The sequence below is a fragment of the Octopus sinensis genome, linkage group LG17 (assembly GCF_006345805.1).
Source record: "Octopus sinensis linkage group LG17, ASM634580v1, whole genome shotgun sequence".
Taxonomy (NCBI): Eukaryota; Metazoa; Mollusca; class Cephalopoda; order Octopoda; family Octopodidae; genus Octopus; species Octopus sinensis.
The window spans coordinates 19,182,383-19,194,882 of NC_043013.1; the positions used below are offsets into that span (position 1 = coordinate 19,182,383).

At 36.5% G+C, this 12,500-nt stretch overlaps 1 protein-coding gene across 1 annotated transcript in view; it reads right to left on the reverse strand.

Moving 5' to 3' along the window:
- The window catches only part of LOC115221062 (mucin-4-like), a 118,765-nt gene that overhangs the window by 86,805 nt on the left and 19,460 nt on the right, over window positions 1-12,500 (reverse strand). Inside the window, exons 12-20 of the mRNA XM_036510337.1 lie at window positions 11,588-11,795; window positions 9,816-9,970; window positions 8,767-8,925; window positions 7,334-7,453; window positions 5,961-6,086; window positions 4,593-4,715; window positions 3,550-3,672; window positions 2,280-2,537; window positions 1,514-1,630 (exon numbers count right to left, since the gene is read on the reverse strand). Coding sequence (XP_036366230.1) covers window positions 1,514-1,630; window positions 2,280-2,537; window positions 3,550-3,672; window positions 4,593-4,715; window positions 5,961-6,086; window positions 7,334-7,453; window positions 8,767-8,925; window positions 9,816-9,970; window positions 11,588-11,795 — 1,389 coding nt within the window. The remainder of the gene's footprint in view (window positions 1-1,513; window positions 1,631-2,279; window positions 2,538-3,549; window positions 3,673-4,592; window positions 4,716-5,960; window positions 6,087-7,333; window positions 7,454-8,766; window positions 8,926-9,815; window positions 9,971-11,587; window positions 11,796-12,500) is intronic.

The following is a 12,500-nucleotide window of genomic DNA, read 5'->3' on the forward strand; positions in this document are numbered from 1 at the left end:
AGCTCTTATTTTTATTACTGAGAGACAAACTCCATTATCGGTATCGTTATAGTTATACCCCTTTGAATTCTGCATCCGAAACTCCCAAATATATTAACAAATATATTAGCCCGATGTTAAACTTCATAAAGTAGACCCATGATCAAAGACTACCAACTGCGGCCATGCAATTTTTTATAACTTGTTTTATTATTAAATCCGACACAATTTTGTAACATGTAGCCTTCTTTAGAGTTTATGGTATGGTGTAATTTCAGGGAGATTTGGCTGCTAATTTTACCAAGTCAAATGACATAATCAGTCTCCACTTATTAGAAAGGAAAGTGGCTTTAAAGGGAAGTAACTCCCAAAAAGAATATTTGGAACTATTTAGTTATGTCCCTTGAAATTCTCAGCGCACTGCTTACTCTGGGCCACGTTGCCCATCACCGCACATGAGTCCACAGTACTCTTTCTGCTGCACAGGTACCACTTTGCATTGTATCTCTTAATGTGAAGGAAAGCCTGTTTTGTTAAACTATAATCGAAGATTTTCAACCGTGAATCCTTCTCTGGTTTTCTAAGATTAAATTATTTGATATGTCCTTCCATTATTTAAGACACTATAAAATGATGAAGTGAGAATTAGCTGTACGTGCGATCGCGTTAGAGCGTCGAACAAATTGTCATGTGGTATCTATTTACTGTCTAATATCTCTTCAGTTCAAAACTTATTGGGGTCGATAAAACAGATGTCAGTTAAATATCAGGCGCTGATATAATAAGCTGTTCACTCCAACATATTCCTAGCTTTCTGTCTCTATTAGAAATCAGTTTTGCATAAATTTTTATGTCAGGTGTGGGACAAGAATAATCCTTTCCCGATGTTTTCAGCAAGTATTTTGAAATATATACGCAGAATTCCAAGTATAATCTTTTGGAAAATAGCTGCGAGCTGGCTGGATCGTTAGTACGCCGGGCAAAATGCTTAGAGTCCAAATTCCGCCGAGGATGACTTTGCCCTTCATTCTTTCAGGATCGAAAAATAGGTACCAGTTGGATACTGCTATCGATGTAATCAACTTACCCCTCCCACGTAATTGCTGGCCTCGTATCAAAATTTGAAACCATTGTTGTTGTTGTACTGTAGTTGTTCAATATTCATCTTATTCTACTATTTCACTGCGTAGTTCTACTGCCATTCACTATTTCACCAACGTAGTCCACATTTTGATTTACCTTTTACTTTCAATATTTTCCATAATATATATATTTTTTCACCCTCTGATTCCTATATTTGAATTAAGACATCCCATTCCTTTTTCTGTGGAACATTACCAGCAACTGTATCTAGTGGCATTCTGCCTACATTAGAAGTCAATACTGAATGTGGAAAATATAGAGCCCTCAGGTAACCAATGGAAGTACTAGAGAGGCTTAATTCAACATAACCCAATGTATACACACACACACACACACACACACACCACACACACACACGCATACATATGTACTAATATAGTGAAATACTTACTGGTACACTTCCATCCATCACCTTCATAGCCTGGTCGACACTGACAGCTATATGTACCCGGTGCATTGATACAAGTGTGAGAACAGTTGTTGGTATTACTAACACACTCATTGATATCTGAAATACAAAGATGTATATATATATATATATGACCGATTAATCTAAAGCTTCAAAGACAAGCAGGAATACATGGAATATAATAAAGTGTGTTTGCCTCGCGGATAATTCTCTTCTTAATTATACAAAAATTATGTATTTAAGTGTCAACAGTGTAGAGAATGTAAAAAACATTACGTACAATATCTATCTATCTATCTATCTATCTATCTATCTATCTATCTATCTATCTATCTATCTATCTATCTATCTATCTATCTATCTATCCAGATCTATCTGTGACAGATAGAGAGAGAGAGTGAGAGAGAGAGAGAGAAAGAGAGAGAGAGGGGTGAGTGAGCCTCAACTCTAATACCGGCTTGTTACGTTGTTTCCCTTAGCTTATTAAAAACTGTGGAGTGCAGAAAAAAAAAACAAAAAAAAAACGAAACATCTCTCCATGGACGTGAAGCCAGTTCACCGCGAGGTTTACTCCCAGCTGCAGGTGATCCTCATTTCAGAGATGTAAAATGGGAAAACGGGAAATGAAGTACGTTACTTAAATTGAACCAGACACTTCTCAGAAACACACAGCGAGACAGACAGACACACACACACACAAAGAAGAATGATGCCAGGACAAGATGTGTTCAGCTGGACCAATGCTTACCAATGCAGTGTCCCTCGCTGTCGTCAATGTAGCCATTCTGACAGATACAGTGGTAACTTCCTTGTGTATTGATGCATTTCATGTTCTCGAAATCGTAGCAAGTGTGATTGCCAGCACATTCATTGATGTCTTGGTCACAATGGATACCAGTCCAGCCTTTCTTGCAGACACAGCCACGGACTGGGTCGCAGAGTTCTTCATTACCATTGCAACCACATTTGTTTTTGCATTCTTCACCCCAATGGAAAATGTCGCATTCTGCAAACGAAGAATGTAAATAAATACAAATATGCGTGTATGCCTCTGTGCATTCTGTGTGTGTATACGTATCTGTATGTGAGTGAGAGAGAGAGAGAGAGAGAGAGAGAGAGAGAGATAGAGAGAAAGAGAGAGAGAGAGAAGGGGGGGATCGTGTGTATGTGTGTATGTATGTCATTATTTAGTTTTATTTCAAGATTTCTTGCCAATAGAGAAAGAGCCGGTTTCTAACCTAGATCCAAGGCTCTTTCATCAGAATTTCAACAACGTCTGCGGGATATTTTTGCATGTATGTGTGTATACTTGAAGTATTTGTAATCAGAGTTTGTGCAGATTCATATGTTTAGTTTTGTGTATGTATTTTCATGTATATTGTTGCATGTCTTGACATGCGCATGTATGCATAAACATATATAAGCCGTAATAACAACGAGCATTTTTAAGACATAAAAGTCCTTGAATTCGATGGCAGGCATAGTTGTAGGTGATTGTATTCACTGTTCCCACATTACTTGACTTAGGCTGAATAGAAAAGACCTCACGGAATGATCTGATCTTAGAACCTAAGGGGAAAATAACTAAATAACACATGGCATTTTATCCATCGCCATGCATTGGTTTGAAATTATGAAAAAATGTGTGAAAAAAAAAAGTGAAAGAAGAAAGAATTAAAATGTTTTTAATTTTAATCTAAATTGGTAACTCTTAGAGATAAATACATATTTTGCGCTTCAATGAAGCGAAACATGTGAATTTGAGAACAGCGGGGTAAAATAGTTCGGAGGACAGAAGAATATAATTAGCAGAAAAGAATATTATGAAAATACAACGTCAAAAATGGTTTCTCAGCTTTTTAAGTTGCAAACTGTTGTTTAGCTTCACCACATACAGATCTCAGTAAAATATTGTGGAACAGGGCTATAATTATGTTTTAAGAGTTAAAATCGAGCAATTGATTGGTTTTATATAGAATTGTGAATTAGAGAAATAAAAGGAGTATTTCAAGACTTACTTTCACAGATGACTTTATCAGGTTTTAGTTTGTAACCTGGATAACAGAGACAGGTGAAACCCCCGGGTTTGTTCTGACAGATCTGCGAACATCGATGGACTGGGCTCGCACACTCATCAATATCTGAAGATTAATTATAATACAATAACAAAACAATAAATAAAAATAGCAATGGAAATAAGCAAAAAGGAAATAGCAACAACAACATCAAGAATAAAAATAAGACAATACAAATGTTAGATATGATATCAGTACAAAGTTGAGAAAGGAAAATTCTATCATAAGCATACCTTTAGAGATTAATATAGACAACTATCTACAAAGGCCTCATTCAAAGTGTTATTTCCTCAATAATCCCAAGTCACCACTAAGCGATATTCATTATCATAGGTGCATTATTATAGGCGCAGGAGTGGCTGTGTGGTAAGTAGCTTGTTTACCATCAACATGGTTCCGGGTTCAGTCCCACTGCGTGGCACCTTGGGCAAGTGTCCTCTACTATAGCCTCGGACCAACAAATGCCTTGTGAGTGGATTTGGTAGACGGAAACTGAAAGAAGCCCGTCGTATATGTGTATATATATATATATTTGTGTGTGTGTGTTGTGTGTGTGTGTGTGCGTATATGTTTGTGTGTCTGTGTTTGTCCCCCTAGTATTGCTTGACAACCGATGCTGGTGTGTTTATGTCCCCGTCACTTAGCGGTTCGGCAAAAGCGACCGATAGAATAAGTACTGGGCTTACAAAGAATAAGTCCCGGGATCGAGTTGCTCGATTAAAGGCGGTGCTCCAGCATGCCCGCTGTCAAATGACTGAAACAAGTAAAAGAGTAAAAGAGAGGGATAGATAAGCATGCAAGCTCCACTACGTTTAAGAACAGCTCATCTTGAACCACGAACTATAAACAACACTTCTCGTAGATCTTTAACCTCTAAAGACCAATTACCATTGAACACTGATAATTCAAAGACTGTTTATCAATGACCGCTGAGCTATAATGACTACTTACCATTATCGTATTTTTAGAGAGATTACAATACTTACCAACACACGAAAAATTGTTGTGGCCGAGTTCATATCCAGCTGGACAAAAACATTTTATCTGTCCATCCTCAACTTTGCAACCATAACATTTGGTCAAGTTGTATTCGGTGCAATGATCCTTGACTATAACAAGAGAAAGAAGAGGTTGAAATAACAGCTTTGAATGAATTGCAAAACACAACCTAAAATACGCATACTCTACACGACCACAATAAATAGATGAAAGCCTGAAGTAACGCAGGAAACAAAAATTGAAACCCTTAGCTCTACAATGCATATGAATACAAACTTATACGCTTCAAAGATGATACTGCACACACTTTGGGAACATGCCGGAGCACCTGTATATATATATATATATATGTATATAGTTAATCCAAACATGAAAACACAACAACGCGAGGAGGTGGAGCAAATATAGTATTATTGGACGCTCAGGAAGGAAGGGAAGACGGAGGAAAAAAATCGCCAACGGTTCACACGCGGTCGTGTGTGTGTGTGTGTAGAAGGTTGAAAAGGAACACACGTGTTGATATATATGGAGAAGAAAGTCAAGATAGAAAATGCTAAAATAATTTTATAAAAAAAAAAATTTCAGTACCGGTTTCAGTTATTGAGACTTTTTCAACTTTAAGTATGGAAAAACAATTAAATTTAGAAAAATTTTTTAAAAAGTCATTTAAAAAAAAATATTTGTATAGTGTTCATATACAAGTAGCATTTTCCTTGTTTCTGCCTGTCTCTGTCTCTCTTGTTTACTCTTGTGGTTTCGAGGTCGTTGTGAATTCTTGGTAGGAAAGAAGAAGACTTTTTTCTCCATATATATATATATATATATATATATATATATTGTATCCTTTTACTTGTTTCAATCATAAGACTGTGGCCATGTTGGGGAATCGTCTTGAAGAATTTTTAGTCGAATGAATCGACACTAGTGCTTCTTTTAAAGCCTGGTACCTATCGTATCCAACGCCGATCGTCAAGCGGTGGTCTCACACAAGCATACACGCGCGCGCAGACTTATTTCAGTTTCCGTCTACTAAATCCATTCACAAAGCATTACTTGGCCCGAGGCTATAGCAGAAGACACTTGTCCAAGGTGCCACGCAGTGAGACTGAAACTGGAACCATGTGCTTGGGAAGCAATGAAAATGTAAACAAAAACGACGACGACGATGATGTTGATGATGCTGATGACGACGGTTGTGACGGTGTTCATGGTGGTGGCGACGACAACGACGACGACGACGACGATAATGATGATGATGGTGGTACTGAATGTGAGGTGGTGGTGGTGGTGTGGTGGTGGTGGTGGGGTCATGAAGATCAGTGAGTGAGTGAATGAGGGAAACCATTTGCTCTCACCTTTTTCACAAGATTTCTGGTCCTTAGCAAGTTTATAACCTTCAGAACATCCACATTGGTAACTTCCTTCTATGTTCTCACAAGTCTGTTGACAGCCATTGTCAGGGCTTCTACACTCATCCACATCTGAAACGTTTAATTTAAAGAATTTATTTATCGGCCATCATACATATCTATACGGCACCTATGTATAGAGTCAAAAGATAAGATCCAAAGAGAAGAAAATGCTTAGACGTAATCAAAAATGATTTGGACTTGCCGAAATCTTTAACGAGGACTATCTCATAGTGACCCCACATATATATATAGTTCGAATTTACAAAGAACAAAAAACAAAACAAAAAAACAACAACAAAAGACGAAGATTGGTGTGCAAACAACAAACAGGTGTATTAATGCTCGGGAAGGTGAGAAAGTCTTTTATGTTTCGAGCCTACGCTCTTCAACAGTTAGGAACACGAGAAAATAAACAGGAGAGAGAATAAAAGAAAGCATATATATATATATATATATTATATATATATATATATATATAATATATATATATATATATATATATACTGTGTATACATATATATATATATGTATATAAATATATTGTGTATAAATACATACAAATTTATATATATATATATTTATATACACCAACTTTCTCACCTATATATATATATATTATATATATATATATATATATATATATATATAAGGCGAGCTGGCAGAATCTTTAGCACGCCGGGCGAAATGCCGAGGTCGACTTTGCTTTTCATCCTTTCGGGGCCGATTAAATAAGTACCAGTTACGCACTAGGGTCGATGTAATCGAGTTAGTCCCTTTGTCTGTTCTTCTTTATCCCCTCTATGTTTACCCCTTGTGAGTAATAAAGAATTATATATATATATATATATATATATATATATAATATATATATATATATATATATATATATATATATTATATGTATATATAGTTAATCTAAACATGAAGAAAGAGAAAACACAACAAGGCGGGGACGTGGAACAGGTATAGTGTCATTGGACGCTCAGGAAAAGAAAGAAAGAAAGAAGATTTAACGTTTCGAGCGGAGCTCTTCGTCAGAAACATAGAAAAAGGAAAGGTCCAAGGAAGGGAAAACGGAGAAAGAAAATCGCCAACGATACACACGCGATATATATATATATATATATATATATATATATATATATATATATATATATATATATATTATATATATAGTGAGAGAGAGAGAGAGAGAGATAATGTCCATGCATACATATATATTTATATATGTATACACACAAACATTGACATATACATTATACAACCGCACACACATTGACATACGCACCACATACCCACTAGGACACATGACCTACCGTAGCAGTTAACATCATTTGAAAGCTGATATCCCAAATTGCATGCGCATTGATAACTTCCCAGAGTGTTAATACAAATCTGCTGGCACTTTGATATACCTTTATCACACTCATCAACATCTGTAAAAGATAAAATATTAAAATTTATATTACTTATTACTGTTATACAGACTTATACAGGATGTATGTATGAATGTATGTATGTATGTATGTATGTATTAGTGTATGTATGTGTGTATGTATGTATGTATGTATGTATGTATGTATGTATGTATGTATGAAGGTAGGTAGGTATGTATTTGTGAGTATATATGTATATATACATATATATATATATATATATATATATATATATATATATATATATATAGAGAGAGAGAGAGAGAGAGAGAGGGGAGGAGAGAATGAGATAGAAGGAGCAGAGACAAACACAGACATGCAGATGGATAGGTAGATATAGATATACACATACGCATATAAACATACACGCTTGCACGCACACACTACTTATGTATATGCAGATATAGACGTATATATACATCAATCCTGGCATCGATGTATGTATATAGCTACCTTACAGGGTGTCTCAGAATTAGCAATCTATTTCAGTGAAATTTGACAAATTTTTTAAAATCTCATTTTTATTTATGTTTATTATATTTAATACGTGTTAAAAGTCATCATCATCATCATCATCATCATCGTTTAACGTCCGTTTTCCATGGTACCATGGGTTGGACGGTTCGACTGGTATCTGGGAAGCCAGAAGGCTGCACCAGGCTCCAGTCTGATCTGGCAGTGTTACTACAGCTGGATACCCTTCCTAACGCCAACCACTCCGTAAGTGTAGTGGGTGCTCTTTAGGTGCCGCCGACACAGGTGCCAGGGGAGGCTAGCAGCGGCCACGATCTGTTGGTGTTAAAAGTGTATACATTTTAAACTTTGTTTATAATTTTACAGTTGTTTTATTGTTTTCTTTTCATCCCTATAGGATGCTGTTTTTACAATTTGGTTGCAATGATCTCCACCTCCATCTCCAGGATGGAGCAAAAGTTTAACTCATCTTGAAGAACGCATTAATTTTGGAGTGCGGGACATAACTCCTGAAATGCTTCAAAATGTGTTCCGCAACGCGAAGAAAAGACTTGAAATTTGCAAGTACACAGCCGAAGCTCGTATTGAAAATTCCCTATAAGGTTTTTGATACAAGATTTATAAGTCTGTTTGTTTTAGTATCATAATTAAGTTATAAGCATAAAATTCTTTCAGTGATTTTTTTTTTAAGATCTACTCGGTTTCATTGAAACAGATGATTCTGTAATTAACGAAACAGATAATTCTGTAATTAACGAAATGTACGAGTATGCAGAGATACTATATCAGAGTATATGAGAAAATGTAAGAGCACCAGAGTGCAGAGGTATGTTACTCACCCACACATTTATCATTGTATAAACTATAACCGTCCGAACAGTTACAGCGGTAAGTCAAACCATTGGATGTTTGTAGTTCTGCTGGGACGTCAATACACTGAGCTTCCCCGAGGCAGGGAGACGATGCGCAGCCGTCGTAGTCTACATTACAGTCCTCACCTGAAAATACACACACATAATTACTGCTGTTGATGTTACTTAAATTTTTATTCAAACTAAGAAGGACAGCCTCGGTAGGGAGTATTTAAACACACACATGCTTGCAATAGAGGGCTCTGTACTAAAGTTTACCCTAAGGACAGTTATGGATTGTTAAACTGGGTGACGAATTAATCCTTTCTTTACGATTTTAGTTCTTGATTTTTAAACCCCCAGGTCAGATCTGATAGAGCAGACCTGTGATCTAATGTATTCCAACCATGACTCTGCCATCCATATTTTCTCTTTGTGGTAGTAGTGAATTATATTAACTAGTATGACTTCCATATTGGATAATGTGGAGAAAAATAAAAATAAAAGTAAAACTAAATATTATACACGCACGCACACTCACACACACACATACATACACACACATGCATGTGTATATATATATATATATATAATATATATATATATAATATATATATATATATATACATATATATATATATATACATACATACATACATACATACATACATCCATATATATATACATACATGCATATACTTTTTACTTACTTTACTTTTTACTTTTACTATATATATATATATATATATATACATACATACACTTATCAAAAGATAAAAAAATTCTATTCCCTCTATGCACATATACACACACATTTTCCTTATCTCATATTCATACACTCACACGCACGCATACGCACACATAATTACACACACACATACACACACTCATACACACAATCTTTTCATTTGAATCGACGACCTAAGTCTAAATATGAGATATGCGATCACTAAATTTTTTCATTCGATGACGTCAACTGATCTTTCACCAGTCTCTGATGACTTCCTTCAAACAGAAACTGACCTACTTATTCTTACCTGTGTAACCTATATCGCAGTCACATGCCACAATGTGGAAGAGTTCTTGTGTATTGTTCTCGAAGTCACATTGACCATGTTTACAACCAGGGCAGAGAACAACCTGGATCTCTTGGATTGGCGCTACGGCATTCTTACTGTCTTTTACGACAATTCTGAAATAGAGACATTGATATACATTATTTAAAACAATTTGATTTAAAAGGGGCCTGGAAGCCTGCAGAACTTGATGTAGCACTTAATCAAAGTCATCTGTGATGGGACCCATTCACAGGCTTTATCTCTACTACCACACAAGGCTCAGGGAAGCAATAGGGCAGGAAAGGATGGTGAAGAGAGGATGAGGGATAGAAAAGGAAGAAAGCCAACCCAACCGTTATTAATTACCATTACACTAAGAGAGAAAAAAACTTTGAAAGGATAATGGAATAAAGGTCACGGGGGCAGAGCCTTAAACCATGAATTTGGGAATTATTGAAAGGGAACAAAGAGCTGTAATTTTGTAACGATAAGAAAAATTGAATATTAAATATAAGATTAAAAAGTAAAATTATAAAAAAAGAAGTATATTAAGGTGTAAAAATTTTGAAGAAATAAAAAGTATATAAAAAAATATTAACATATAGCCGTAGGAGTGGCTGTGTGGTAAGTAGCTTGCTTACCAACCACATGGTTCAGCGTTCTGTCCCACTGCGTGGCACCTTCAGCAAGTGTCTTCTACTATAGCCTTGGGCCGACCAAAGCCTTGTGAGTAGATTTGGTAGATAGAAACTGAAAGAAGCCCGTCGTATATATGTGTCTATATATATATATATATATATATATATAATATATATATATATATATATATATATATATATATATACATGTGGGTGTGGGTGTGTTTGTGTATCTGTGTTTGTCCCCCCAAGATCGCTTGACAACCGATGCTGGTGCGCTTACGTCTCCGTAAATTAGCGCTTCGGCAAAAGAGACCGATAGAATAAGTGCTAGGCTTACAAAGAATAAGTCCTGGGGTCGATTTGCTCGACTAAAGACGGTGCCCCAGCATGGCTACAGCCAAATGACTGAAACAAGTAAAAGAATAAAAGAATAAATTAAAAAATATGACGATATATAAAATTTATAAAAGGGCTATCAATAAGAATTGGCTGCTAACTAATATAGTTAAACTGTGATTGAAAGTTTAATGATGTAGCATTTTGCCGAGAGACTAAATGAAAATTCGCTGTTGGTGATGAAAGCAGTAGTAATTTAAACCAGCGAGCTGTATATAACACTTAAAACAGATATACTATTGAAAGACTTCTAAACTGCTGTATTCATCTCGAGTAAGCATCTGTTATAGACGTATAATGTCAAAAGAAAACACAAAAATATATGAGACCCTCTTTGGTCATGACTGACCATGGGATTGCACCTAGAAAGTTACCCTCCCAGGCACAAGTTCGGGCAAGGTTGTTTATGGAAGACCAACAGCCGCGCATGCATACCAGCCTCCCCTCTCCACGCCAATAGTGTTATCCAAGGGAAAGGCAAAGGTCGATACAGCTTGGCACCTGTGACACCGCAACTCATTTCTGCAGTTAAGTGAACTGGAGCAATGTAAAGTAAAGTGTCTTGTTCAAGAACACAACGCTCAGCCCGGTCCATGATTCGTACTCACAACCTCACGATCGTAAGCTCGACGCTCTAGCCACTGAGCAATGCGCCTTCAAACAAAAATATATAATAAATAAATAATCGAAGCCACTGTTATATGCTGTACTTACTGAATGCTGACAGGTTCAGTGCTGGTGGGTGTATATATCACATATCCCTTATTGGTCTGGTTGTCATGGTAAATCTCCAAAGACTTGCTGGGCTTTGCCAAAAATGCCTGAGTGTTGTCGTCATCGATCACAGTAAAGTTCAGACGTGAAGAAAGCCCGACACTGGCGTACATTACTCTCTTACTCTTGATTTGGGGCGGAGAATTTTCTAGAAGAAATAAATTAAAAAAGAAAAGAAAAAGAAAAGGAAATGAAAAAGGCACGCAGGTAGATTTAGTCTGTTATGAGTGAATTCTTTTATCGCCTGAGTGAAGATGCGTGGCCTAGTGTTTAAGGATCATCAGTTCACTATCATAAAACTGTGGGTTCGGTTCGTAGATCGGGCAGTACGTTTTGTCACTGGGCAAGGCACTTTTTTTCATATTGCTCCAGTTTACTCAGCTAAACCTGGATACCAGGTTAGTATCGGGTCAGCCCACCCACTGTTTGTCTCTCTGTCCCATCGTGGATGTGCCATTAGGTCAAAGAGTGGGAGAGAGGAGAAGGCGTCTATGCCTACTCACAACTATATAAGCACTTGAGAGAATGGAAACATCTACCAAGCAAGAGGTTGGTAGGTGTTACCAAACGATACTCGTTCGCGGTTGGCATTGAATCCCACTCACTCGCCTGCAACCATGCTGGGGTTCCATCATCCAGGATTTTCAACGATTATATCGACCAAATATCGATAGCCATTTATCGGACTACTAAGTTCTGTTTCACAGTAAAAAGGAAGAAAAAAGGAAGAAGAAAAGGAACTAATTAACTATTACTATTTTTGAATGAACTACCGTTATATCGATAGTTCAACGGTGATCTACACAAATATACATATTCATCTATCTAACTACACACACATACACGCACGTGT